The sequence below is a fragment of the Sylvia atricapilla genome, chromosome 3, assembly GCF_009819655.1.
Source record: "Sylvia atricapilla isolate bSylAtr1 chromosome 3, bSylAtr1.pri, whole genome shotgun sequence".
NCBI classification, from domain to species: Eukaryota; Metazoa; Chordata; class Aves; order Passeriformes; family Sylviidae; genus Sylvia; species Sylvia atricapilla.
In genome coordinates, this window is record NC_089142.1 from 97084353 (window position 1) to 97109763 (window position 25411).

The following is a 25411-nucleotide window of genomic DNA, read 5'->3' on the forward strand; positions in this document are numbered from 1 at the left end:
TCTTTACTAATATATAACAAAACAAACAAACACAACTCCAGCATTGGTAGTAAAAACAGTACCAAGAACTTGGAGGACTTGGCCTCACAAAAACCCGGGGCAGTTTGGTCTCGGTGCCCCCCGCAGGATCCTCAGAGCACCAAGCCGGGAACCGCGGAACAGAGAGTCTGGGGCTGGCAATTGCAGAGTGGCAGAAATGTCCCGGCAGAGCGGAGGCAGGGCCCGGCAGGGCAGGGGGATGCAGGGTCACGCTGCAGCGAGAGGAGCAGCGCCGATGGAGCCACCCCGGCGGGGCAGGGCTGGCCCGGCTCTCGCAGGGCGGCAGAGGAGCTCAGAATCCCAGGGCGAGCAGACGATGGCAGGCTTCCCGAGACCGGGCCGCAGCGGAACCTTTCAGCAAGAGCAGCCGAACGCCGAAAAACCAGACCCCCCGGCTACCTGAAACTCTGCCCTTTTTTGCTGCCCCAAAAGCCCACCCCCCTCCGAGCTTCGCCCATCCTTTTGTTAAATAGTCTTAAGTACGACATTTAGTCTCCTTGGTAACTCATGGGGAAAAATTCTTTAGAGTAAAAAGGAACAAAACCCAGCTTCCAGCACACAAGCTCCCCAGCTCGTACTGGGAAAGCCAAATCCCGAAAGCGCCGGGGGTGGAGAAAAAGCCTCAAAGCAGCGGAGCCGGGGGCGGCTCGGGGCGTTCAGAGCAGCTCGGGCAGTGAAGGGGCCGTGTGTCCCCCTGGAGGGGCCGTGTGTCCCCTTCCCGCCGAGCAGCGCTCCGTGCGCCGGGGACACACGGCCGTGTCCCGGCACCGGCGGGGAGCGCGGCCCTTGTGGGGCCGAGGCCAAAGGCGAGCTCGCCCCAGCGAAGGCCGGAGGGTGCCCCGGCAGCGTCCCCCGCACCCAAAACATCCCCGAGGCAGCGGGGCTCTGGAGGGGTCGGGCGCAGCCCCAGGACACAGCGGCCGAGGGCACAGGGAGCCCCGCGCTGCTGAGCGCCATGTGCGGAGCGCAGCTCGGCATCGGAAACTGCGTGCCCCGCGGAGCGTCATCGGCATCATCTGCAGAATCAGCAAGGCATAATTTGCATACGGTGCGGCACACAATTTGCACACCAAGCTGCGCGAAATTGGCATACCGTGTGGAGAGACAAGTAATTTGCATAATAAGCAGTGCGATGCGTAATTAGCATAATACGCGGCGCGTATTTGCATAATACGCATTGCGCCCCGTAATCTCCATCATGCAGGGCGCAAATTTTACACAATACGGCGTACCCAGTGCAATTTGCATATTACGTAGTGTGATGCCTACCTGGCACAATACGGAAATTTCCTGTAATCCGGCCAAATATGTAAATTAGCTATAATCCTGCCTACTGTGCAAATTTGCTACAACACGGCGTATTATGCTAATTACCCATAACACGGCGTAATATGCTAATTTCCTATAATACGGCGTATGATGCTAATTACCCATAATACGGCGTATTATGCAAATTTCCTATAATACGGCGTATTATGCTAATTACGCATTATCCGGCATATTATGCTAATTACCCATAATTCGGCGTATTATGCTAATTAAGCATAATCTGTCGTATTGTGCTAATTACCCATAATCCGGCGTATTATGCTAATTACCCATAATCCGGCGTATTATGCTAATTACGCATTATCCGCCGTATTATGCTAATTATGCATAATACGGCATAATATAATAATTACGCAATATCCGGCGTATTATGCTAATTACCCATAATACGACGTATTATGCTAATTACGTATAATCCGGCGTATTATGCAAATTACGCATTGTCCGGCGTATTATGCTAATTACCGATAATACGGCGTATTATGCAAATTACGCACTATCCGGCGTATTATGCTAATTACCCATAATACGGCGTATTATGCTAATTTGCTATAATACTGCGTATTATGCTAATTACCCATAATACGGTGTATTTTGCTAATTACCCATAATACGGTGTATTATGCAAATTTCCTGTAATCCATTGTATTATGCTAATTACCCATAATCCAGCGTGTTATGCATATTTCCTATATTCCTTGTTATTATGCAATTTACTCATAATCCGTCGTATTATGCAAATTGCTTATAACACGTTGTATTACGCTAATTAGCCTTAATCCGGCCTATTATGCTATTTACCCATAATATGCATTGCAATGCGTAGTTTGTGCCATGCGTATTTTGCATATTGCAGGCCACGGAATTTGCATAATTTGCAGTGTGATGCGTAATTAGCACAAAATGCAGTGTGTAGTTTGCAGGTTTGCTCCATAATTTGCATACCACGCTGCACTTAATTTGCTTGCTATATGCTGTGATTTATTATTTGCATAATAAGCAGTGCAATGCGTTATTAGTATAATGCGCACCGCATTATTTGCATAATGTGGGACTCGTGATTTGCATACCACGCTGCGCAGAATTTGCATAATGCGTGGTGCAAGACATAATTTGTATGTTATGCAGTGCATATTTTGCATAGCACACACTGCAGAGTTTGCATAATATGCAGCAAGTAATTTGCGTAATACAAGGGCTACAATGCCCAGCGCGTAATTTACCAACTACGCTGCACATCATTTGCATAATATGCGGCGTGTCATTTGCATGATATGCAGCGCATCGTGTAATTTGCATAATAATCGCATAATTGGCATACCACGCTGTGTGGTGCGCGATTTGCATAGTACTCTGCATGCGATTTGCATACTCCGTGTCCGTGCATTCCCCGCAGCAGCACACGGGCAGGAGCTTTTCCACTCTGAACCTCTCGGCTCCTGCCTCCCCCGCCGCAGTGGGCTGGACATGGGGAAAATGGGGATGTTCCCGAGCTTCAGGCCGGAGCTGCTCTGCATCATCCACGGCAGCGGTGCAACGCCTCCTGAGGCGCTTCCCAGAGACCCCGAAACGCCCGCGGCTTTGTGTTGGGAACAAAGCTGAGCGCGCCGTTTGAGCGCTATCCAGCACCACAGCCAAGGGCTGCGTTTCCACAGGCTGCAGTGCCCACGGCCTCCAGCCCCCCGATGTATCGGAGGCTCATTCTGGCAGGTATCCTCCAATAATTTGAGAGACCCCAGGGGGAATGCCCCATGACCTTTCCCTTTATTCAGATAAAGTGACGGGACTCCTCTGTCTCCCTTCTGGACATAAGCCCCTGGCATTGTGAATTTTTCTGCACACTCTCCACCACAATGTCACGGTGTTTCCTCAGCTCTCAAGAGAGGTTTTTGCAGAACAGGGTTCTTCACCCTCTGTTTTTGCATTTCAGGGTGCAGCTGGATAGGTTTTGGAGGTTTTTACCTCTGAAGGTAGGAAGAGGAGTCACATACCAGAGAGACACAAAAGCCTGGACCTATGGGTGAAACAGGGGCTGTCAGTTCAGCTGGAGTGAGCTCAGCAGCCAGGGAGGAACGTGTTTGCTTTCTCACGGCCCAGGAGAGACCGCTGGTGCACAGGCAGCAGCCTCACATCCAGCGTCTTACCAGCTCTGCCTCCGACCAAGAGGTTTCCAGTCTTCACATTCCACACTGCAGGGCTCCTCCTGCAGTTTGATTTGGAGGAGCCGTGGTGAGCCAGGTCTGGTCCCCAGGCCAGGCTGCTCCTGAGGGTCTGGGCACTAAATCCGGCTTTCCCATGGGACAGCCCAGCTGCCCCTCTGTGCCGGAACAGCTCCTGTTTTCCTGTGCTTGCACAACCAACCCAGGAGGGAATGGAGCTGCCTACAACCTGATCCTCCTTCACTGCAGAAACAATCTGGGGGGGTTTTGTGGCCTTTGGTCCAAAGTGCTCCCTCTGGTCCTGCCCACAGTGCAGCTGAGAGGGAGAGGAGCAGGGGGAGCGTTTGGCTGTGCCAAGCAGCTCTGATTCTCCTGGGTGCTTTGGTATTCTCCGGTGCAGAAATCACAGGGTGGCACTCAGAAACCGCTCAGTGGGAGTAAAAAACATTACAAAAAATTGGAGCTGTTTTCAATGGCCTTCCCTGCAGAAGGGGGATGGAGAAATTCAGGCATCTCTGGGGGGTATCTCTCACTGCTCTCACTGCGCCGGGGCCTCCCACAGCCCCACTTCTGCTCTCTCCCTGCCCTGCTCCCTGCAGGGCCAGTTCCTGTTTGTCAGGATCTGTTCCCAGCACAGGGTCCTTCCGTACTCTTGCTTTTATGCAGCACTGCTGGAGCCTGATTCCCCAGTCATGGACATGAAAGGCTGTTCCAAGGCTGCCACAAGCTGCACAGGGCAGACACTGACTGCACACAGAGGAATGCTTCCCATATGCCTTTATTTGCGGTGTTACAGGACTTTTTTACAGGCACTGTGCGTTGGTGTTCCAGACTGGTTTGGATTCTTTTTCTGTATTACCCAGTGACCGAGAGGTGTGGTGGGAGCAGGGAAAATCCCTTGCAGCAACCATTCCAGCCTCCAGGAAAGCATAAGACATCTGAGAGCAACAATCTGCTTCTTCCGAAGCCACGAAGCGAGGAATCTGGTTTATAAACAGCCTTAAAAAATAACGTACATATATAAGAGCAGCTCGAAGCTAAAGTACAGCGGTAAGTGGTACATAGCTACGCGTATCTGTTCATACCCTTTCTCCAAAGCTGGAAAAGGCATGGCTTAAAAACTAAAAACACAGTTAAAAAAAAAAAAAAAAAATTCCATGCATTAAATTTTAGTGTTTTGTGCAATTAAAATGGGATGAAAATAAATATAACTTAAAAAAAACCCCAACCTTTTCCATGACACTAATGGAACAGAGCCAAAGTCTAGTAAGGCACTTCCACACGGGCTATTCTAGAAAGCCTAGCAAGGAGCTAAAACAGTGCAACCATTTACAATGGCATCTGATGAACAAAAGACACCTGTCTGGTGAGATATGAACTGAGAAAAACCCTAGGAAACTTCAGCCCTTGGGAAAGAGGCTTGGCTGCAGATGGCTTGGTGGCCAACTCCTCTTCCTCCTCCTCCTCCTCGCTGCAAGGGAGGTCTCCCCCATCAAGGGTGCTGGACCCACCAAACCACGGCAGAGGGCTCTGGAGCCCTGCTCCCGGGCAGTGAGACAGGACAGTGGCTGTGGGGATGGATGGGGCAGGTGAGGGATGCGTGGCTCCAAGCTCCAGCGCTGCACGTTCCCGACGGGAGGGCTCCGGGCCTCCCCTCCCCGCCAGCCTCTCCACGGGTGACCTTTAGCGCACCAGCCCTGCCGCCGCTCCCTTCAAATGTTCCAGGAAGTTAAAAAATAGCCTCCGCCCTAAATAGGGAACTGGGTGTTTTCGCAGGAGCGGGAGCACCGGGGCCACACGGCCGCAGCAGGCTGGGGAGCCGCGCAGCCACAGGCAGCTCTCTGGAAAAAGGGGAAGGCACGGGGGTGCCCGACCCCGGCTCTGCTTTGCCAGAGGTGTCCAAAGCTCCCAAGGGAGCTGCCTGGCTGCTGTAACCCTTCACCTGATGCAGATGGAAATTATGGAGACATTCCAGGCGGGAGGGCTGCCCTGGGCTAGGTGTGAGCATCGGGGGCACTACATACGTGCTCAGCTGCTGACAAAAAGACCGATCAACCTGGATGGCTACTTTAGGTCTCATAGTAGTCCTTTATAAGCTATTTTCCCAGCTAGGGCGGATTGGAGACCCCAGCTAAGGTAGGCTGGAAGCAGTTCCTAGCAGGGGAGCTGGGGCTCTGGAGAGGAGTCCAAAAGTTTACTCACCAGGGCACCCAGCATGGGGGACGTGGGTAAAGCACCTGGCCATGGCAAATACCTGTGCCTGACTACATGGCTCTGCAGCAAAGGGAAAACCTCGCCCTCCACTCCCACTCAAAAATAACTGAGCAACTTCTACAAGGCATCTTGAACACAAATTAAACCCCAAATCTGCCCTTCTAGCAGCTCTGAAGGACTTGGCACAGCCAGCTCCCTGGGCTGAAAGGTGCTGGTGGAGACAAGCAAAGGGCTCCCACTACAGCACCCTACACCATGTCCACACCTCGCTCACACTCTGACTGCCAGAGGGTCCTGGGCACGGACACCGAGTGTTTTCAGGACAATCCTGAAGCAGGAAGAGGCTCCTTCCTCCACCAGCCCTCTTAACATCAGGCTGAGCAAGAGACAAAAGCACGATAGGCGAAGCATGCCCTTGCCTAAGCAACCCGCTCCGGGCTGCTCCCGGCTGCCAGCTCCTGCTGACTCTGCAAAGCCAGGGTTTCAAGTTCAGCTTTTGTTCTGGCAGGTTAGCTCTGTATTTACAAGGGGGGGGGGGGGGAGGGAAACAACCAAGACAACCTTAAAAACCCCACAACGAAAACACATTAAATAGGGAGAGTATAGCTTTCAAATGGGGAGGGCGAGGGCTGGAAAGTGTCTTGTAGTGCAGTTCAGAAGAGTCAGTCAGGGGCAGGTTGGGGGTAGTGGCAGAGTCGGATGCGCGGCTTTAATGCAACTCTTCGCTCTGGGACAACTCTGTCAGGATCTGAATGAGGTTGTCCAGCCCCCAGAGGTAGCCATCCTCTCTGTTCCCTTCCACCCAGGGCACGTTGTGCTGGAGAACTTGTCCCTCTGGCAGGGGGGTGGTTTTCCCAAAGTCGATCATCCAGACTTTGGCTTGTTCCTGCTTGTCGTGAATGAAGAGGAGAGAGCTCCCAATTACCTGTGGAGAGGTGAGAGCAGTTAGTGGTGCTCCTGTTGCCCGTTTTCAGCCCTCTTTGAGGCTTTCAGACACCTTATCTCGGGCTGCGTTTCCAAGACATGCTGCTGCAATTTTGCATGAGGAAAAGCAAGCTCTGGGTGCCACTGGTTGTGTTTGAACATGCAAATGGGGTATTTGGACAAGCTGATTTACTCATACAAATCCCAGGTCTTGGCAGAAGGAGATGATCAGAAAGACATGGGCATGAAAGATAAAGATGTCAATTTGGAAAACTGGCTAAGGTCCCTTAGCAAGAAATGAGATGAATTGTCTCAGCCTCCAGATGGGGATTTTTTCAAGGCTGGTTCTTTGTGATCAGCCTGTGCTCTCTGCACTCTTTGCAGACACCACTGCAGAGATGGATACTGCAAGTACAAGTAACTAGCAACCTGCTGTCTCCTGCCTCAAACGCCATCCAATTACACCCAGACTGCCCCTAGAATAACCTCCTGGCACCCACAGCACTCTGGAGCTGCATGCCCATGAATTTCCTATTCTCTGAGTTCACTTGGCTGCATCTGCTTTGAAGGGCTCTTTTAATATTCTGATTGGCCTTGGGGAAAATCCTGCAGCAAGCAGTGGCCTGGGCAAACCTGGGGAAACCAACAAGTGAATTTGGGCTCTGACAGCAGAAGTGTCAAGGCCTGTTGTAGTGGGAGGAGCCCCCACAAGCCCAATGGTCAACACACACGAAGCAGAGAGATGATCAGCAGCTCAGCATCCTGACCCATTCTGGCTCACATTTCCAGACAGGCTGACAACCAGCAGCAGCTCTGCTGTGGCTTCCTAGCGCTTAGGAAACACATATCAGTATCAAGCCAGTCACCATCCTGCTCTCCTGCTTAATCTCCTCCTCCAGTCAGAAGATTTTAGTAGAGCCTTCCACAGAAAAGCACCAGTGGGTGCTTTTCAGAGCTGTCCCAAATAAAAACTGCTTTCCAAGTTCTCTCTGATGTGTGTGAATTGGTGAGTTACCAACTCACTTGCCCTCGTGTCACAAATAGGGACCTTGGGGACGAGAGTGCAAGGGCCGTGGCAGAGGTGATGCAGAGCACTGAGTGCCCCTTAGGATGTGTAGGTGCATGGAAGAGAATCCAGCTGGTGTCAGCCCTCCAGAACAGCAGCCCTAAATGTGGGGACGCCCACATCTGTGCTATCAGCAGGGCTTAGCCTGAGGTTTGCCTTTAGACAAGGGTTTTGAACAGGATGCACATACTGTTTGCAAAAGCTGTTATGAATTTACATTTTTCAGGAGACTTTTTCCTCCAGTGTGTGTTGGGAAAACGTCCAAGGTCCAGAGATACGTATTATTTCCGAGAAATGCTTATCTTTAGCTCTCCTTCTGCTAACCTCTTATAGTCCTTTCTTGGCCAGGACAGAGCATTCTAATTTTAAGGAAAAGCCTTTTGCTGACATTCTTCATTTGCGTGTCCTGGACTGCCCAATTCCCCTGCAGCTCCTTGGAGGAGCCCTGCTCAGCAAGGGCCCCATGGAGGGACACAGAGCTTGGCAGACCTTCTGCTGTGCTCCATCTCGAAGCGGGATGGAAAGTCAAAGCTGCTGCTTTTTAATTTTTAAGGAGTGGAAACTCCTTTCAAACCCTCTTTGAAAGGCTGCTTTGTTTCTGTGTTTTCAAATGAAACCCTGGCACTCGGTTTCAGGGAGAATTTTGTTTCCTGCGTTGAACTGCCCTGAAACCCTGAGTTTTGACATTTCCCTTCCAACTGCCTTCCAGGCGCTGCCACCAGGAGGCATGGCCCCGGCAGGACCCTCCGTGTGTGGCTGGGGCTGAGGTGGCTCATGTGGCTCTGGATAAGGGACAGTGGGCTCTTGGAGCTCTGGCTCCTGAGCCCTGGGAGTCACAGGTTCCTATGAGGCTCTTTTGTTCCTACGCCACACGTGACAAGGACGCACGCTCTCGTGTTTTGTTAAGCAGATGCAAAGCCAAATTATTGCATTAAATTTGGAGCATTTCAGTTCCTGAAATGGCTAAAAGAGGTAATGCTCCCTCTTTGTTTTCCCATCAGCTCTGAATCTTCACTGTAGAAAATGCTGGTGTCACGGACACTCATTTCTGTATGAAATTCCTTCGGAAGGAAGAGTTCATACTGTCGTGCCCCAACCAACACAGGAAAGGCATGTTTGGGGTATCTGCAATTTATGGCTGTGTTGAAGCCTTGTTTGATTATGTGGATCAACTGTCAGCCAAATGATACCTGACATGCATTCAAACAGGCATTTCTCCTGAGAAAACCCCTGTGCTTTCACATTAGGGAATTTTCTCTGTCATAAACAGCCCGAGTTCCTCCTAGATCACTTTAAATCTGTTTGAACATTGGCTTTCAGTAGATTTGAGCTCATGTCAGATGCATAAACACTGTATATTATCATCTATATTTGTATGTAAGTATTAAATTCCCACGTGAAAATACAGATAGAATAAAATAACCCCTGACTTTGACTTCTCCCTTTAGACAAGCTGAGATTAATCAGTTTGCCTCTCCAGGCAGATCTGCCTAAACAGCAGCATTACCTCATGGCACTTGAAGAACGGGGATGTCTCCAGCGTAGCACGGATACCCTTCAACCGGTTAAGGTAACTGTTCTGGAATTACAAAAAACCCAAATCCAAGTCATCAGTGTTGCAGGAAACGTACATAAAGACCACTGCATTGGGGCAGACAGGAAAGTCACCTCTGCACCCAGCATCCTCCCACAGACCTTTCCCTTTGGAGAGCGTCCTCTCTTTTTTATGATCCACTTATCCTTTTGGCTTCTATAGTGCCCTGTGAGCTCCTGTGGCTTTCAAAACTTAGTGAAAGCATTTGCTTTTGCTGAACTGGTGCAGTGTCCCTGCTGCATCCATGGTGGGACACCTAACTCAGCAGCTGCTGCTTTTCTCTCTTCCCTGCACTCTCTTAATAGATCAACTCTTCACTTCATCCGTCTTTTTCGCACTCAGTCAGTCACACGTCACAAGACACTTCTGCAAATCTGTTTATCATCAGCACTCTGGCAAAGCTGGCCCCGTAGGCAGATGGGCTGTCACATGGCCAGCACACAGGTCAGGACCCACAGGCCTGTTCGAGCATACCTGAAAACTGCTGGCAGGCACTGAACATTCTCAGGGGGCTCCACTGCTTTTGGGGTTTATAGAGAAGAATTCAGCACAGGAACACAGAACAAGTATCTGGGCACTGTAACACACTTGCAAGGGGAGAGGTGGGCATCACTGTATAAGAATGCACTGGCCAAGCAGACCCATCCAGGGCCACGGCATGATATGTGCTCCAAGTTCTTTGGGGATAAAATGCAGCCAGGCAACTTCATCTTCCGATCCAGGAATAATCCCTGGGTAATTCTCGTGAAAGGAAGCACGCCAGTTTGAAAGAGACAGCGCCAAGGGCCACTCCAGCTGGAGCCTTGCACTTGGGAGACTTTATACAATGAAGCTTAAAATGGGAGTGCTTTGTCAAATAGGTTATTTGACACAGTTGGTGTAAATTGTTTACAGTCAGATCTCTTATTCTCCTGGCAACTTAGGGAAGCTTGGAAAATGCCAGCTATGGCTTGTGAAGTGTGCCTGGCACAGGACCACCCTTCCGCGAGACTGGGCACAGGCAGCCTGCCCTGACAGGATGGGAACCCCCACCACTCACAGTGGGGTACAGAGAGGGCTCAGGGTGACCTCCAGCCCGGGGAGGAGCATGGCTGTGACTCCTTGGTGGGTTTTGGGAGCCAGTCCTGGAGATCTCAGCACACTCGGACTCGGGTCAAGCAGTGCTGCTGCAGCCAAGTCCCCTCCCAGCTCTCCACTGCTCCCCCGGCACCAGGATGGCTTTTCTCTTTGACATTCCTCATGCATTTTAAGACAGATTGCTTAGGCTTCAGCCCTGCAGACCAGGGACCTGATGAGCTGAGGCCAGGCTCCACAGGAAATGTCCTCTCCAGGCAGTGCTCCCAACATCCCCCACTCACCAAAATGTTCCTGTTTCCTCTGGTGAACTCGCTGAAGGCCTCCATGACTTGTTCCTTTGTCCGTGTCTTCTTGAAGTCCCGGTTGACAGTGCCGTCCTCTTTCTTGAAAAGAAGGGACAGGGGTGAGTTGCACGGGGAGGAAGGGAGCTGGGACAGGAGCAGTGTGTCTGCAGCCACGCATGTTGCCAAGTAGGATGTGACCAGTGTTTTTGGCAGCTGAAGGATCTCTCTGTGGAGCAGGGGTGAGCAGAGGCAGCAGGTCTCTGCTTGCACATCCCAAGTTATCCCACAGCCCCGATGGATTGATCACTACAGCAAATGGAACTCTCCATCATCAAATACTTGCCAAGGCCACTGGCAATGTGAACACTGTCCTCACAGATCTGGTGCTCTCAGCTAACAGAGGCTGGAGACAACCTGTTTCTGGTGTTTCTGTGTCCAAATGGCTTCTCGTGGCTACTGTGGCTGACAATGGCACTGACACCAGCCCTGAACTGGGGAGGACAGCAGAACATCATCACAATGGGACAAAACTGAGCATGGATGGAAACAACATCTCAGGAGCAGGAACAAAACTGTTCCATGGGAAATCCTCCACGGACCATTGCAAGGAGCCAGCCCCATGGCTGTCTGGCCTCACCGGTCCTTTGACAGTCCATGGATCACAAACCCTTCAAGGCAGCAGCCTGGCACTGAGATGCAGTGAGCAGCCTTGTGCCCTCCTCTGCCTTTTCCATCCCTGGCCTGCCATGGGGATGGTATGGCTTGTCCACTGCAGGGATGACACAGCCCTGGCCCAGAGGCTCCTGTCTGAACCTCCGGGCAGCTTTGTAGGTCTCTCCCCATTTCCCTGATCCTTCTGGGGCTCTGATTTTTACATCAACTTGTTTCATTGTCCAGAGGGGCTATGGGACAGGCAGGCAGATCTCACTTCCTGGATACAGGGGCTATTTTAAACCACATTTGCTTGTGCTCACAGCTCCATTGCAGGGCTCCATCCCACTGCCCCAGACAGCTTGTTTGCACACAATACAGCAAAGGGACAGGGGCCAAAAGACATCCTGTGGGCTGGGGAAGATGGATGAAGGAGCAGAGCAGAGGCTGGGGGGAAAGAAAGCACAATGAAATCACCTGCCCTGGAGGTTAGAGACGCATCCAGGGAGTGCCCCAGCACAGGACAATGTGCATCCCCCTGGAGAGGGAGTTTGCTGTGGGCATGGTGGCCAGTCCAGCTTGGGGGAAGGTGTAGTGACAAGGTGAGCCTACCACCAAGCCAACACCTGAAGTGCAGTTTGGGATGAACCACACAGCACATTTCAGCTCCCAGCTTGTGTTTTGTGTAAGCATTAACAAAGGTGGTAACAAAAGCAATGTCAAAAAGAAAAGCTCCAGGAAAAGCTTTGTTTGTACCAACTGCAATGACTGCACCCAGCTCCAAATCATCCTGGAGTCAGCCACTGTGCTGCCACAGGGTGCAAAAGCAATGCTCAGGTCTGGCAGAGCATGTATTGGCAGGGGCCAGGGACAATTTTTTCACTGGAGATTCCGTGCTGCTGATGGACCACGCAGAGCTGGGATGTCTGTTTTTAGCTGTGACCTTGCTGAGGATGCTCTGGTGGCACACGTGTGATGTATAAGGGAAGAGCACTCTGCTGCTAAATGTCCCTCATGTGAGCGAGCCGTGACATGGCAGCTCAGAAATGAACCCACCCTCTCCCAGGGGGATGATCAATATCAATCTGGAGAAGGGCCACAGCACTAATTTCACGTATAAAGAGCACAACTTTCCACAAGGCATCCAAGAAAGGAGATGGACTTCTAAGTGCTCCTAAAAATACAGGAAAATCACAGATGGCCTTTCAGATAAGGCAATCTCAGCTTCAGGAAAGCCAAGCAGCCTATCTGCAGTGCTGCTCCCAGCATTACCCGCCTCCTGCAGTTTCCTTGCCCAGCCAGAGGCTGACAGCTGCCATGACATTCACAGGTGTCCGAGCCCCGAGGGGGCTGCCTTCCACACAGAAGCAATGTGAGGGGGGCTGATAAGGACTATCGCAACCTCCGCCCCACCGGCCATTCCAGCTCGCACTGGCGTCACTGGGACAGGGCTCAGGTCAGCCAGATCTCCCTCCAGCACTGCTTCTGGCCTTGGATGGGGCTTGTGAGCTGCCTGGCTTGGCAAAGTTAGCTGGAGGCTTTCCAGGCTGGTTTTGGGACCCTGCAAACCTTCCAGCCCTGGGGAATGCCATCCCACAGTGGCCTTGCTGCAGGCAGTGGTAACACTCAGACCAGAGCAGCAGCTCGGGAGTGTCACTTCTTAAAATGAGCTCCAGCAAGTTTCATCTGGGCCACCAGGGATCACTTCTGTTACTTTCAGCATGGAAATTTTATAAATAGCTACTGTTTCCAACAGGTTCAAGCTATTCCAGAAAGTCAGATGAATGTCATTATCTCCTTTTGCAAAGGAAAATTTCCATTTTAAAGAGGAAGAACTGGATCCTCAAGGCCACTTGGGAAAGGGAGAGCTCAGTCAGGAAGGATTGCTATCCTCATGCCCAGCCCTGAGCTGCCTGTTTGCCCTACCTGACTGCGCTATCCAAAAGGCTTCCACCGCTCCTGTCCTTCCTGTGATCCCTTCCCACTCGTTCAGGGTCAAATCCTGTCCTTCTCCTGCACTTTACTCTCATCTAGCAGCCCCCATACATGAGCGAGGGGCAGGGCAGAGTCGCTGCTGCCCTGCACAGGGAAGCATCCACAGCAAGAATTAAACACAGGAAGACAGCCAGGGCACTGAAGGCACTTTCCCTAACACAGAAACTCAATCCCAGAAACAGGGAGAACAACAGAGATACAGCACAGCATGACCAGCCCTGCTGGAAAAAAAGCCAGCTGTGAAACAGCATGAACTGCTAATGCTTTAGCTTAGGGGAAAATAACCCAGAAGCTGAGAGATTTAAGGAGAATTACAGTAATTAGAACCTTGATCAAATTAGTCAGCCCCCCAGCAGCAGCAGCAGCAGCAGGAATACTGCTGGAGGCCAGCACTTCTCAATATTTTTCAATTAAAGGGCTGCTTCACCTCTTTGAAAAAAGTCCACTGCTCAGATCAGGCAGCAACTCGTTTATGGTTGGCTAAACAGAGGTGCAAATCTCATAACTCCTTTATGGCTATTATTTCCCTCCACAATGGTTTTTGGCCTCTCTAGGGATATGATTTGTTTGGGGTTTTTTTCTTTTATATTTTTTAATTTCAAGTGCTTCACATATGACCAGCCCCCTAAACATGCCCAGGCTGAGAAGCACTGCTGGAGACCAAGGATATACCATGCTGGACTATTAAGAGAGAGATATTTCTGATTACACCAAGGAAGCAGGAAGGACCAGTGCATGGGAGCTTTAGTCCCAACTGGTCCCCCACTTTTATATAGCCTCAGTTTTATAAAAAGCAAAACAGCAGCAATGGGAACTAGGCATGGGGTTGTCCCAAGCTGGAGCAGCTCACAGTGTGCTTATGGGCAGGAAAGGGTCTTTGGGAGACCTGAGGAGATCAGGGAAGAGCTGCACAAGCAGGCAAGTGCCCTGACCCGATGTAGGCACTGCAGAGAGCTGTTGTGGGGAGCATAACCATCAGCATCCCAGGCAGAGACATGGGATGGGCAGGGGTGCCTTGCATTGCTTGCTGGAAACGTTTGACAGGGCTCAGGCCAAGAGCTGCTCCTGGGGTTTCTGAGGGTGTTTGAGTTAGGGGTAAACGCACTGTATCCTGCTGGCCATGAAACAGCTGAAGGAAGGAGGTGCAACAAGCACAGAACAAGACACAACTCCCTTCTGTGGGTGGTTAGAAGTAGCAGCTCTGAGTTACCCACTCTTGCTGACCTTTTAAACCCACCGTCTAATATCTGCATTTGTTTGCTGGTGAGGTGAAGAGAAACACTACCAGGGAAGTCTACAAAATCTGGTGTGAATTTATCAGGGAACAGCTTCATTTGTTTTAATTCTATCATTTTCACACCACTATCTTCAGGCAGGTGGTTAGGCTACAGGGACCCAGATAGGCGCTCTGGGAGAATTCTGCCCAACTCAGAGAGGAGAAAAGTAATCTGTGATCAAGACAAAGAAACTCCTCCAATCAAGACAGATATTGAGGCATCATGTCCACTAAGAGCAAGTGGCTGCTCTGAGCTACCATCTAGGCCCTCAGCAGCTACCCAAGGCTGAATTACTGCAAACACAACTTGACAGGGCTCCCAGTAGCTGCCAAGCCAACACCATGCCCAGGCATGCAATTAAACCATTGGCTCAAGTGTGTTATGACCTTTAATTCACACTGTCTGGCTATCAAAAGGCATAGCCATTGCTAATGTTCATGTAAGCAGCATCACAAATACTCTGTAGTTACAGACCTAACTCTGTTCAAGCGCCAGCCCAGACACCTTTTTCACTGCAAAGCTCCCCTGGAGAAAAATCTCTTGAGCTGGCTCATCTACTGGGGACACAGAAGCATCCCAGATGGTGTCTCCAGAAATATGAGCACTGCTCTGACCAAGAGCAGTCAGCAGGCTACATGTGCATGCAGGTGCTGACAGAAAGTACAGCTGTGTGTGTTTGTCCCATTTCACAGGGCTCAGTTGCTGAATCTTCCTGGACAGGCTTGTAAACACATCCTCCTTACTGACTGTGGCTAAGCTCACAGCTCCAAATGCATATTGGCACCCGTTCAAGCCGGGGTTTGGATTAATGGCTCAGGCCAATGGCAGAGCAGAATTGAAAGCAAACAACTAATTTGAGTCTTCAGGTTGGAGGATGGCACTTTGTATTTTGCAGGGAGGGAGAAATCAAGCAGCTGATATAATGAGATTATGTCTAAAACCACGCTTTTGCGTGGATGCCCCGAGCTCAGCTGCATTCTCAGAAGAGCAGCAGAGCACAGGTGAGGTGCCTGTGTGGTGGCGTGGCTGCAGGGGCCGGGGATGCCCAGATGATGGTGACCTGCTCTCACCACCAGCCTGCTGCTGTGTGAGTTCGGCTAGCGAGCACTCCCAGCAGCCAATCCCCTGCTCTGCACTGGCCAGACTCACCTTTATCCCCTCGATCCTGAAGCCCAGCGTGGCGGTGGAGCTGATGGTCTCCCTCCACTGCATGTAGCGGGGCTTGGTCACTGCCCGCAGCACGTTCTCCTCCTCAGTGGGGGCATCGGGGTCCACCTCAATCATCTTCTGGTACATGTCCTTCCTCAGGCTTGGCTTCTTCCGGGCCTTTATCAACTCCTCCTCCAAGTACGTTCTGCAGGGAGTGAGGGGGTGCATGAGCAGGGCCACCACATGAGGTGCCATATACCCACAGACAGCCCTTGCCCCAGAAATCAGGCTGATCCAGGACAGCTGATCCCTATGGAGTAGTGCAGCATAGGAAATAATGGAGCAAGCCTCTTTGCAGCTGGATTGATCCTGATTTAATTATCACTCCATCATCAACACGTAGTATCTTTTCAGTTCATCAAGGAACCACAACCAGTCTGGCAATAACAAGGGAAGTGATTTCTCACAGGTGCTCATGGCCTTGCTGCTGCCACCCCGGCAGCCTCCTCATGCCATCCCTTGTCCTGAGGGGCCCATACCCCAGTGTTCAGGAGCCCTGAACTCTAACCTGAGCTAAACATGGCTTTCAAGATATGCCCAGGAAACTGTGCACGTGCTCTGGGAGCCAGCTGAATTGAAGGCAAGAGGGATGTTGCTGTGTCCCATCCTTCAGCATTAGCTGCTGCTCCCTTTGCAGGTCAGCCAAAGCTGCTCCTGTGCTTTTCCATGCCCTCATTCTGTGCACCATGAGGGCTCTGCCTCCCCAAATGCTAAACGGGGTGTTTTCACACAGAACTGTTCCACTGATGGTGATGATTTTGCCCAGTATTGTCTGCTTCATGTGGGCTTCCTAGTAAAAGCTTTCTCTTCAAGAGGAAGCACAGGAAGGGAAGCAACCTTGGCCAAATGCTTACCATCACCCCAGGTCCACAGGGTGCAGGATGGGGAAGGACAGTGGAAGGTGCAGAGGAGTGTGCAAAAGTCATGGTATTACCCACACTTCAGAGAAGCACCAGTGCTTGTGCCAGAGCACAGCGGTGGAAAAGTTCTGCACTCTGGCATGCATAAAACCATCATCCACAAAGTAATACTTCCTGCAACAATAATAAACCATCACAGAATTCCTCTCACAGCTCCCAAATCATCTCTGGCTCAGCCTGGAAAGTTAGGCTCTCCTCAAACAACCCAGCAAGCTGGGCGAGATGTCCCAGCAGAACAACCCAGGAATGACCCTATCTGTCACTGTTCTACACCTCCCACTAGCCACGCCCAGCTCTGCAGAGGGACAGTGCCCTCTGCCCATGTCCCTTGTGCCGAAATCCCAGCACCAAGTGTGTGGTTCACCTCCAGAACCAAGCAAAACAAACTGGGAGTGGACTATGTGGGACAGCGTTCCTGTGTCCCACAAGGCAAATTGGTGCCTTTGCTTAGGGCAGACACCCCCAGGCCATCAGCCACTTTGAAAAATACTGCAGGTAAAAGCAATGAAAGTCCTCGGCTGATATCACCATGATATTGGTGCAGATGGAATAAAACACCAGAATAAAGCAGCAGCATGCTAGAAGTGCTGCTCACACTGCTCAGAGAGCTAGAATTTCTTCTTATGAGAATGACAGATCACCAGTGTCTGTGGCTTGGTCCTCCCCATTGCCTCAGGCTTGTGCCATCACCAAGGCCTAAGAAAGACGAAGTTTTGTTTAGCAGTGACTGGAGTAGATTGCCACATCCCAAAGCCAGCTTGGCATGAAAAAGACAAACCTGGCAGCAAGCTGTTGGCTCAGAGGACAGGTTTAATAGCACTGAGGTTTAGATTATTTGCTCAGCCATGGGGATGCCCCATTCCACAGCATTAACTCCATTCATCCTCTCTCACCAGCTTCTCACACAGCATCATCGTATTTCAGGATGAGAATGCCCCCTTGCCTGATGCACATTTTCCTCCTTGCCTGAGCTCCAAACCCCCAGGTGTATAAATCCCTTGACACGTGATCTGTGCATGGGAGGCTTTCTTCCTCCCAGAGACAGCCACAGGAGCACCTGGGCAGCACATCCAGCAGCTCTTCTTCTGAGAGCGAGTCCTGTTCCCCTCCTAGAGCAGCATGTGTGTGCCAGCCGGGGCCACTTGGCTGCGCCGGGCCCTCTGCCCTTCTCTCCACCCCTCCGGTGGAAAGTATTCCCCGCCTCTTCCCTGCCGACAGCCCGGCACGCCAGTTCGAGTTTCACATCGGGACTGAGGAGGGGAAAAAAAGATTCCTCCCTCCCACAGACACCATCAGCTTTTCCAGCAGCGCAAGCGTCTCCACCATGTCTGGGCTGCGCCTTTGCCAGCGAGGGGGGTCTCAACCCTTCCTGCCACCAGCCTGCAGCACACCCAGGGCCAAGGGCTGGCCTGAGGCTGCTCCAAAACCGGCAGCGCCTGGGCTCACCAGCCCTGCTTACAGCTGCTCTGGGACACCCTTGTCAGCTGTGGCACGGCTCACTCAAAAACTGCTGCTGGCCAAATAGCCTGGCATCCTGGTGGAGCTGGAGAGATGGTTCTCAAGGAGGACACGGGTAATGTTGCTCATCTGTTAGGAAATATTTCAAGAGCTTTGCATGAAAGGCACTGAACTACTCAGCACACGCATTTTATCCCTCCAGTGCGCATCGGAGCAAAGGCTGAGCAGAGGGAAAATTTCTCGCTCACTAAAATTGCGCCTTTCAAACGTCTTTATTTCACCCCTCTGGCACCCTGGGCAGGATCTCCTACACCCCATCCCTTGGCTGTGGCCTCATGTGGCAGAGAGGATCTCTGAACAGCTCCTGTGCCATTCCCATGTACCCAAACCCAAGCAGAGTGTTGTTCCCCCCGCCACACCAAACCTTTCCCAGCATGCAGAACAGTCAATGAGCTGAGAAGAAAGGAGCCTGGTGTATCCTTTCCCTATCCAGGCTTCCCCTGGCTCTCTCATGGTATTGGCTGAGCTTTACCTGAAGACAGGTGAGCCTGGTATTCTTAATTGTGTGTCTCAGACAGTTTTACCTAGGACATGCATTTATTTTTGAGAATCCCATCTTTAAACTCAGAAAGCACCCCCAGAGCCACTGACCTGACGCCCATTTTGCAGTCCATAACACAGGGGGAGTCAAACTCAGCCAGCAGATCTTCCATCTGGTTGTATCGCTCCCCATCCTTGACCACATCTCCGTGGTAGGCAGGGACGTAGGGCTTCAGCACATCGTTCATGAGGCGGTCCAGGCAGCGCTGCTCCGATTCACAGTGCTTCTTCAGTATCCTGCCATTGGCTGCCGCCTTGAAACTACCTGAGCGTGACAAGGGACAGTGTGGCTTTAGATGGCGGGGGATGATGCTGTGCCTTCTAAAACAGGAAGGGCAGCCCAGCTCCTTGAAGTACCTCCATTTATACCTGTGCCCAAAGGAGTCCCTACAGGCAGGGACTGAAAAGCTCAGGCTGCCAGAGGTTTATGACCAGCACTGTCATACCCCAAAGAGGGCAGAGACCTGTCCTGCAGCACCCAACAGGCCTGTTTCACATCCTCTGTGTGCTGCTTGGTAGGTTCAGATCTTTGTGTCTGCGCTCATGTGTGGGGCACCTTTGTGCTGGGCAGCATCACCTGCTTTGCAGTGGGTCAGGAGGTGAGCCTGGCTCTCACTCAAAGCACCCAGCTTTCTGCTGCCTGAGGAAGAAGCAGCAGTAATACCTGCTGGCCCTGGGAGACTGAAAGCCCAGAGCACCTTCACACTACCCTTGCTAGCATTTAGGTAAGTCCCTCTCCTGGGCTAGAGACTGGGAGCTGCAAGCTGTGACACTCACGCAGCAGCCTAAAGCAATTCAGGCCAACAAAGCTCATTAACCTGGGATAACGAAGGGCCCTGGCACCACCCTGTCCCTCCCCATGCTCTGTACCTGCGTGCCCTGCTAGCTGGATCCAAGGGTACTTCTTCTTGAAAGACATCACAAACGGGGACCAGTGCACCATATTCTTGATCTTCCTCCATGACTTGCTCTAAGGGGAAAAAAAATCATGAAGGTGAATGCAATGTTTTAAGCTTTTACTGTCTGTAAAGTCACTTCAGGCAGCATGCAGCTGTTTTGGACAGGGAAAGAGGCACCACAGCCAGCGCAGGATGGAAGCAAATAGAAAATCTGCTCTTTTCCCATTGTGCTGTGCCAAGCTGGAGCCACTGGGCCTCAACTCTACATTCGAAAATCACGAGTAACTTCACTCAAGTGCATGGCGTTACAGCGTTGTTCCAGTTCACGGCTCCAGCCATCCGCACTGCCTTGTCCCCGCTCCCTGCATCCCTCTGCGGGAACAGCAGGGACATGAACCCATCCCTGAGCACCGCATTAGATGGCAGCAGATGGGGCGGGAAGGCAACCCAGCACTGCCATCCAGCCACAGAGCCGAGCTGCAGGTCCTGAGGGGAGCAGGAGCACAGGCACGCAGAGACTCCCTGCCTGGCTTTTGATACCCCTGAAAGGCAGCTGCTGTGGCCATTAATCTGGCAACCCACGTGCGCTGATCCACCGCTCTGGCCCATCTGTAACTGCAGTTCAGAGAGCAATTCCCTCCCTACACGTTGTGTTTCTCACCAGATAGACTGCTCAAAACTATTTACATGACTAACCATGGCAAAGCCTCCCTCAAACGGCTCCTTCCTGCGAGTTTTTCCCTGGATTGTTCTAGGGAACACACCACCAGTAAAAAGCAGGGGATGACCTCTTATCTTGGCCACAGAAGGTGACGGCACAAACAAATTATGTGAACGATATACAACGGCAACAATGGAAAAATGCCTTCTTGCAGGAGCTGGGACAAACAGTGTAGTCCTTGGCTGCTCCAAGCTTCTGGGTTCAGCTGGAAGCCAGCAGATAAATTATCCTCATTTGCTCCGCTCTGAAGGCATGGGAGGGAGCCTTCCAGAAAGCCCAAGTAATCTCTTCCTCGTGTTTGGAGAACTGGCCCCTGTTCCAGTAATGCTTCACAGACAGGCAGGGAAGAGCCAGCAGCCCCAACTTGCAGTTTGGATGCTTGCTGGGGGTGAACTCACAGCGCTGGAATCCGTGCTGGGAACTGCTGACATGTTTAAACGGCGAGCAAGAAGCCAGACAAAGATGTTAGTGTCTAAAGCGTGGAAATTACACCGGGTTATCCCTGCGCCGTGCACCAGCCCGCTGGGGAGCAGGGAGGTGCGGGGGCTGCCCAAGCGGTGGGCAGGACAGGGATGGGAGAGAGGACGAACCTCGCAGCCTGCGAGGAGCAGGGCAGCCCTTCCCTGGAAGGCTGCCCGCGGCCGGGAGCGTCCCGGCGCAGCCTGGCGCTGGTACAGCGTTGCAGGAGTTTGGCAGGAGCTGCCCAAGCGCGGGGTGACACCGGGCATCCCCTTCTCCCGGGCTGCTCCGCGCCGGGGACTCGCTCTGCCGCCAGGCGTGCTTGCTTTGGCAGGGGGGGCGGGCAGTCCCCCACCTGACATGAGGATGAATGTTTTTATTTCCACACAGAGTGCCAGAACTTGTGTGTTTTAGCTGTTCTTTGTTCTCCTTTTGGCAGAGAGTGAAGGGGAAGCGGGGGGGTGTCCCCTCCTTTTGTTTTTAAAATAGTAACATCAAGTCCTGGCTGATGTCATGAAAAAAGGGGGAAGAAAAAGTATCCGGGGGAGTCTGGACTCTAAACGAGTGTGACCCACCTCCTCTAAAAGGATTCCTCCTTTCACTTGCAGCACAGCATCATAAGTCACTTGGTCCCAGGAAACATGCCAAGGCAACGTGCCTTCCCAAGCAAAGATTTTGGGTTTTGGTGATTAGAGCAAAAACCTTGAGGTACTTCAAGGTACAGGCAGAATGGAGGCGAACAGTCCCTACAGCAGGGCAAGCCACTCTGGCTTTCCCCTGCCAAGGCTTTCCCAGGAGTGATGCTCTATTCCAGCACTGCTCCCAGTACAGGGTAATGACCCTGAGTCCCCTGGAGACACAAAACACAACAACATTTCTGCTGATCTGAATGGGACAGAGAGCCAGTCACTCAGCACAGCCACCCGGGGAACAGGTAGCACATCCTCACCCCCATTACGCCAGAGGGAAACGTTTTCATCCAAGCCTCACCCGGTTTCAGGCACACCTTTAGCCAGGTATTCCCAGCCCAAGTTTTAAGGACGTGTAAGGACTTTTTAAATGGTGAAGCTTGAGGCAGCTTCATTCATTTCAAGCCACTCCCAACCTGCTGGAAATCGACTGCAAGGTCAGCTGTCACTGCACAATTCTCATTCACAGAGCCCCTTTCCCCCAGCTTCACAAGGATAACCACTGGACACTAACAGGGGAGAAGAGGAACTGCTGTCTCTCCAATTCCTTCAGGAATCATTTGACTCTTATTTTACACCTGAGCCCCTTCCCAATGTAATAGGGGAAAGTTTCCTTCATCAAAAGGATGTTGCTCTGTTGTGAGAATGCTCAGAAGGCTGAGTTTGGCACAGTGTAGCTCCCCTACTAAACCAGCAGCTGCATGACTCCATTTGATCTCTGGGACAGGCTGCAGAGGACGATCACAGAGGAGCAACACTGGTCAATGCTCCCAGGGATGCTGCCACTCCCTTTGCCTGAAGATAGCAAAATTCTCCCTAGGTAGAGTGTTGCTCCAGAAAGTCAGCCTTTGTACTTCCCCTTGGGTCCCAAGAGAGATGGGAGGTGGCTTTTGACCATCTACAGGTCCTTCACCCTGGCACGAGGTGTCTGTTTATTCAGACACGGATGTGGATTCAGAGATCTCAAAGCCCATGGTTTGGGACCCCCGTCACGCCAACCCTCATGTCAGACTCTGCAGCCGGCCACGGAAAAGCAGAGCCACGAGGTTCACACCACTCCAGTCTCACTCCATAGCCACATGCAGCAACAGCCCCTCTGCTGCCTCCTGCCTTGCCTGGTGCTATTAATAGACTAAGGGAGTATTAAGGCTATTTACAGTAAAGAAATCTTCTTTGACACGGCCTGTTGGGAACCATACGGTCATTGCCTCCGGGCTCGTCTCTAACTTTTGGTTTACATTTCAAGGAGTTACTTGCTCACACATCCAGGAGCACAGGCACAGCTGTAGGTGCATAGAGGTGTTACCTGTGGTAACTCCCTGGACTCAGACAGGATTTTTCACCATACTGGAAGAAACAGTTCTGCAGGTGGCATTACCAAGTGATGCAGGTGAAGGGCAGATACGTGCTCTTCTCATTTGCCTGCAAGGGGATGAGCCTGCAGGTGGTCATTTTGAAAGGTGAGCACATTTCCAAGCCTTTTGCATGATCAAAACCTGCACCTGATGTGGCACCCTGGCACCCAGCTCTCCCCCAAATCCAGCTCCATGGTTGTTTTGCCTCCCAGAAAACTGTGTGGCCTGACTGCGCTCTCGCACAAGCAGCAAGAGCACGTAGCCTGTATAAACAGGGAATATGCACGAGGTGTCTGATGCAGTTCAACACTTTTTATTTAAAACCTGGTTCAGCATCAGCAAATGCCAACTGATTAGCTGTTAAGTAAATTATTTAGTGACTGTGGAAATATATTTAGCAAGGAATGGCACTGTTTTCCCTAATAGTCTACCACATGGAAAAGAGGCTCAGCAACTGCAGAACCAACTCTAAAGAAGATATTTCCAGGGTTTCTGCAGCAGTCTGCTTCTGCCTCTGCCCTCTTACAGCTTTTGCTTACTGCACAGAGCAGTGCTCCAAGCCTGGGGTGGGATACAGGCCAGAGGAGTTAATCCCTCCCAGTGAGCACCCACAATTGGTCAGGGGGAGAGGAGTGCTGGGAAAACAATTTTATCTGCTGTATGTTTAACTTTACTTATCTGAAGCTTAAAGCAAACTCTAGGCTTTCCCCATCTGTCAATAGAGCTTCATATGGAAAGAACAACACAGGAGAATTTAGTGCCAGTGCAGAAGGTCAGAGGATATATTGTGTTTAATTAGATTAAACAAAAAGTGACTGATGAGCTCAGTGCTCGCTGTACATTTTCTCTATTGCATATTTATTCCTTTAATGTCTGCTCAAAGGAGACGTGCCTTTCTCGGGCTGTCTGTTGCCTCCCTTTCCCAGCATGGACACTGGTGGAATTTGACTGGTGTTATTCCCCATGCATGGAGCCAGCAGGGTGCTCTTCCCTTTCCATGCATTCAGCCAGAGAGATAGGCAGTAACTGATTTAATTTGCTGAAATTATGCTTTCCTATGGTTTTATGGGACCAAACGTTCCTGGAAATAGCAGGAGCTGGGCCTGTATTTTAGTGCTTTTTATTAACTAGAGCAATGCATGGTTAGAGGCAAGATTACACAGCTGGGCCAGGGGATGGAAAAGAGTGGGAACAGCATTAAATTAATGATTTTCCCAATTGTGATAAAACCTTCAGCTCCATTCTCCCAGGAAAATCATGAAATATCCTAGGATCAAAAGAGGTGGAAGAAAACTATGAGTAGTGTCATCAATGCCCACTGCTTCCCCAGGCTTCACTGGAGCTACTGCAGCCCAGGGCCTTACATAATTGACACCCTGGCTTTCCCTCACCTTTGGAGAAAGGCCTGCTCCTGGGGGCTTCACTTCCAGCTCTTCCAAGAAGTGACATGAAGCTGTGGTGTTGCAGGCTCCAAGATGTTTCACTCACCAGTAGGAGGGTAGGGTGGCCAGAGCCCTCCTCTTTAGTAACTAAAGGAGTGGGGGGAGCTTCTGCCTGCAGAGCTCACTCCATGCCAGCCTGCTCCACGGCCATGCACACACAGCCAAGGGAAAAGAGGCCATTTAGTTTTCCATGTTTAAAAGGATGAATGTGTTTTCTTTTGCTCTTTATAAAGTAGTTAAGGTTTCCCTAGTGATGATTGTTCCCCTGGACTGGGAAAAACCTTGTCACTGCAGCCGCAGCGGGGAGGCCAGCTTTGTTCATTGTGCTGGAGGCTGGGCGCGGAGGGCAGCGGGGCAGAGCTGGCAGGTACCACGGAATGCCTCCTCCTGCTCTGGCCTGGCTTGGGGCTGACCACAACGCAGGATTCCAGGTGAAAAACCTGCAATGTGATACGATGTGATGGTGCAGAGCTGGGGTTATGCTCTGCTGTGGGGTTTTTATTTTCTTTTCCTCTGTTCGAGCTTCCAGGCTTCCAACACTCTGCTACGCTTTGCCATCTCTCAGCCCCAGGGTGCCTCTGTCCTGGCAACAACAGAAAGAGCCCAGTGACGGCTTCAGCACGCACCAGGCTGTGACCACTGACCCTGATGCTGGCAGCAAGTGACAGCCCATATTTTGAATCGTCTTCCTCCTACACAAACTCCTCTCATCCTTGCCGATGCTTCTGTACTGCACAGCAGCCAAAGAGCCTTGTTTTGTCCAGAGGAGCAGCTGGCAATGGAGGAAGGGCTTTGGATCAGTGGGCATCTCTTGATTTAGTCACAAAAGGCGTAATACAAAAGTTTCAGCAGCTCCCCAAAACCTGGCAAAATCAATGCCAGTTCCACGTCCCACAGACGTCACTGAGCAAAGACAAAGTGAGGCCCAGCATCAGACTTCACTGAAGTTAACAGGAGGAAATACAGTGTGATGACTGATAGGCATTTCTGGGTGCTTAGAAATTCTAGTGCAAACCCGCAAGCTTCATCAGATAAATTATTTTGGTGGCT

The 25411-nt window shown here is 51.3% G+C and overlaps 1 protein-coding gene across 1 annotated transcript in view; it reads right to left on the minus strand.

Annotated features, from left to right (window-relative positions):
* Positions 1 to 4289: 4289 nt before the first annotated feature.
* The window catches only part of ITPKB (inositol-trisphosphate 3-kinase B), a 66730-nt gene continuing 45608 nt past the window's right edge, over positions 4290 to 25411 (minus strand). The window contains exons 3-8 of the mRNA XM_066316299.1: positions 19667 to 19766; positions 18848 to 19061; positions 15759 to 15963; positions 10684 to 10785; positions 9239 to 9310; positions 4290 to 6666 (exon numbers count right to left, since the gene is read on the minus strand). Coding sequence (XP_066172396.1) covers positions 6451 to 6666; positions 9239 to 9310; positions 10684 to 10785; positions 15759 to 15963; positions 18848 to 19061; positions 19667 to 19766 — 909 coding nt within the window. The 3' untranslated portion in view covers positions 4290 to 6450. The remainder of the gene's footprint in view (positions 6667 to 9238; positions 9311 to 10683; positions 10786 to 15758; positions 15964 to 18847; positions 19062 to 19666; positions 19767 to 25411) is intronic.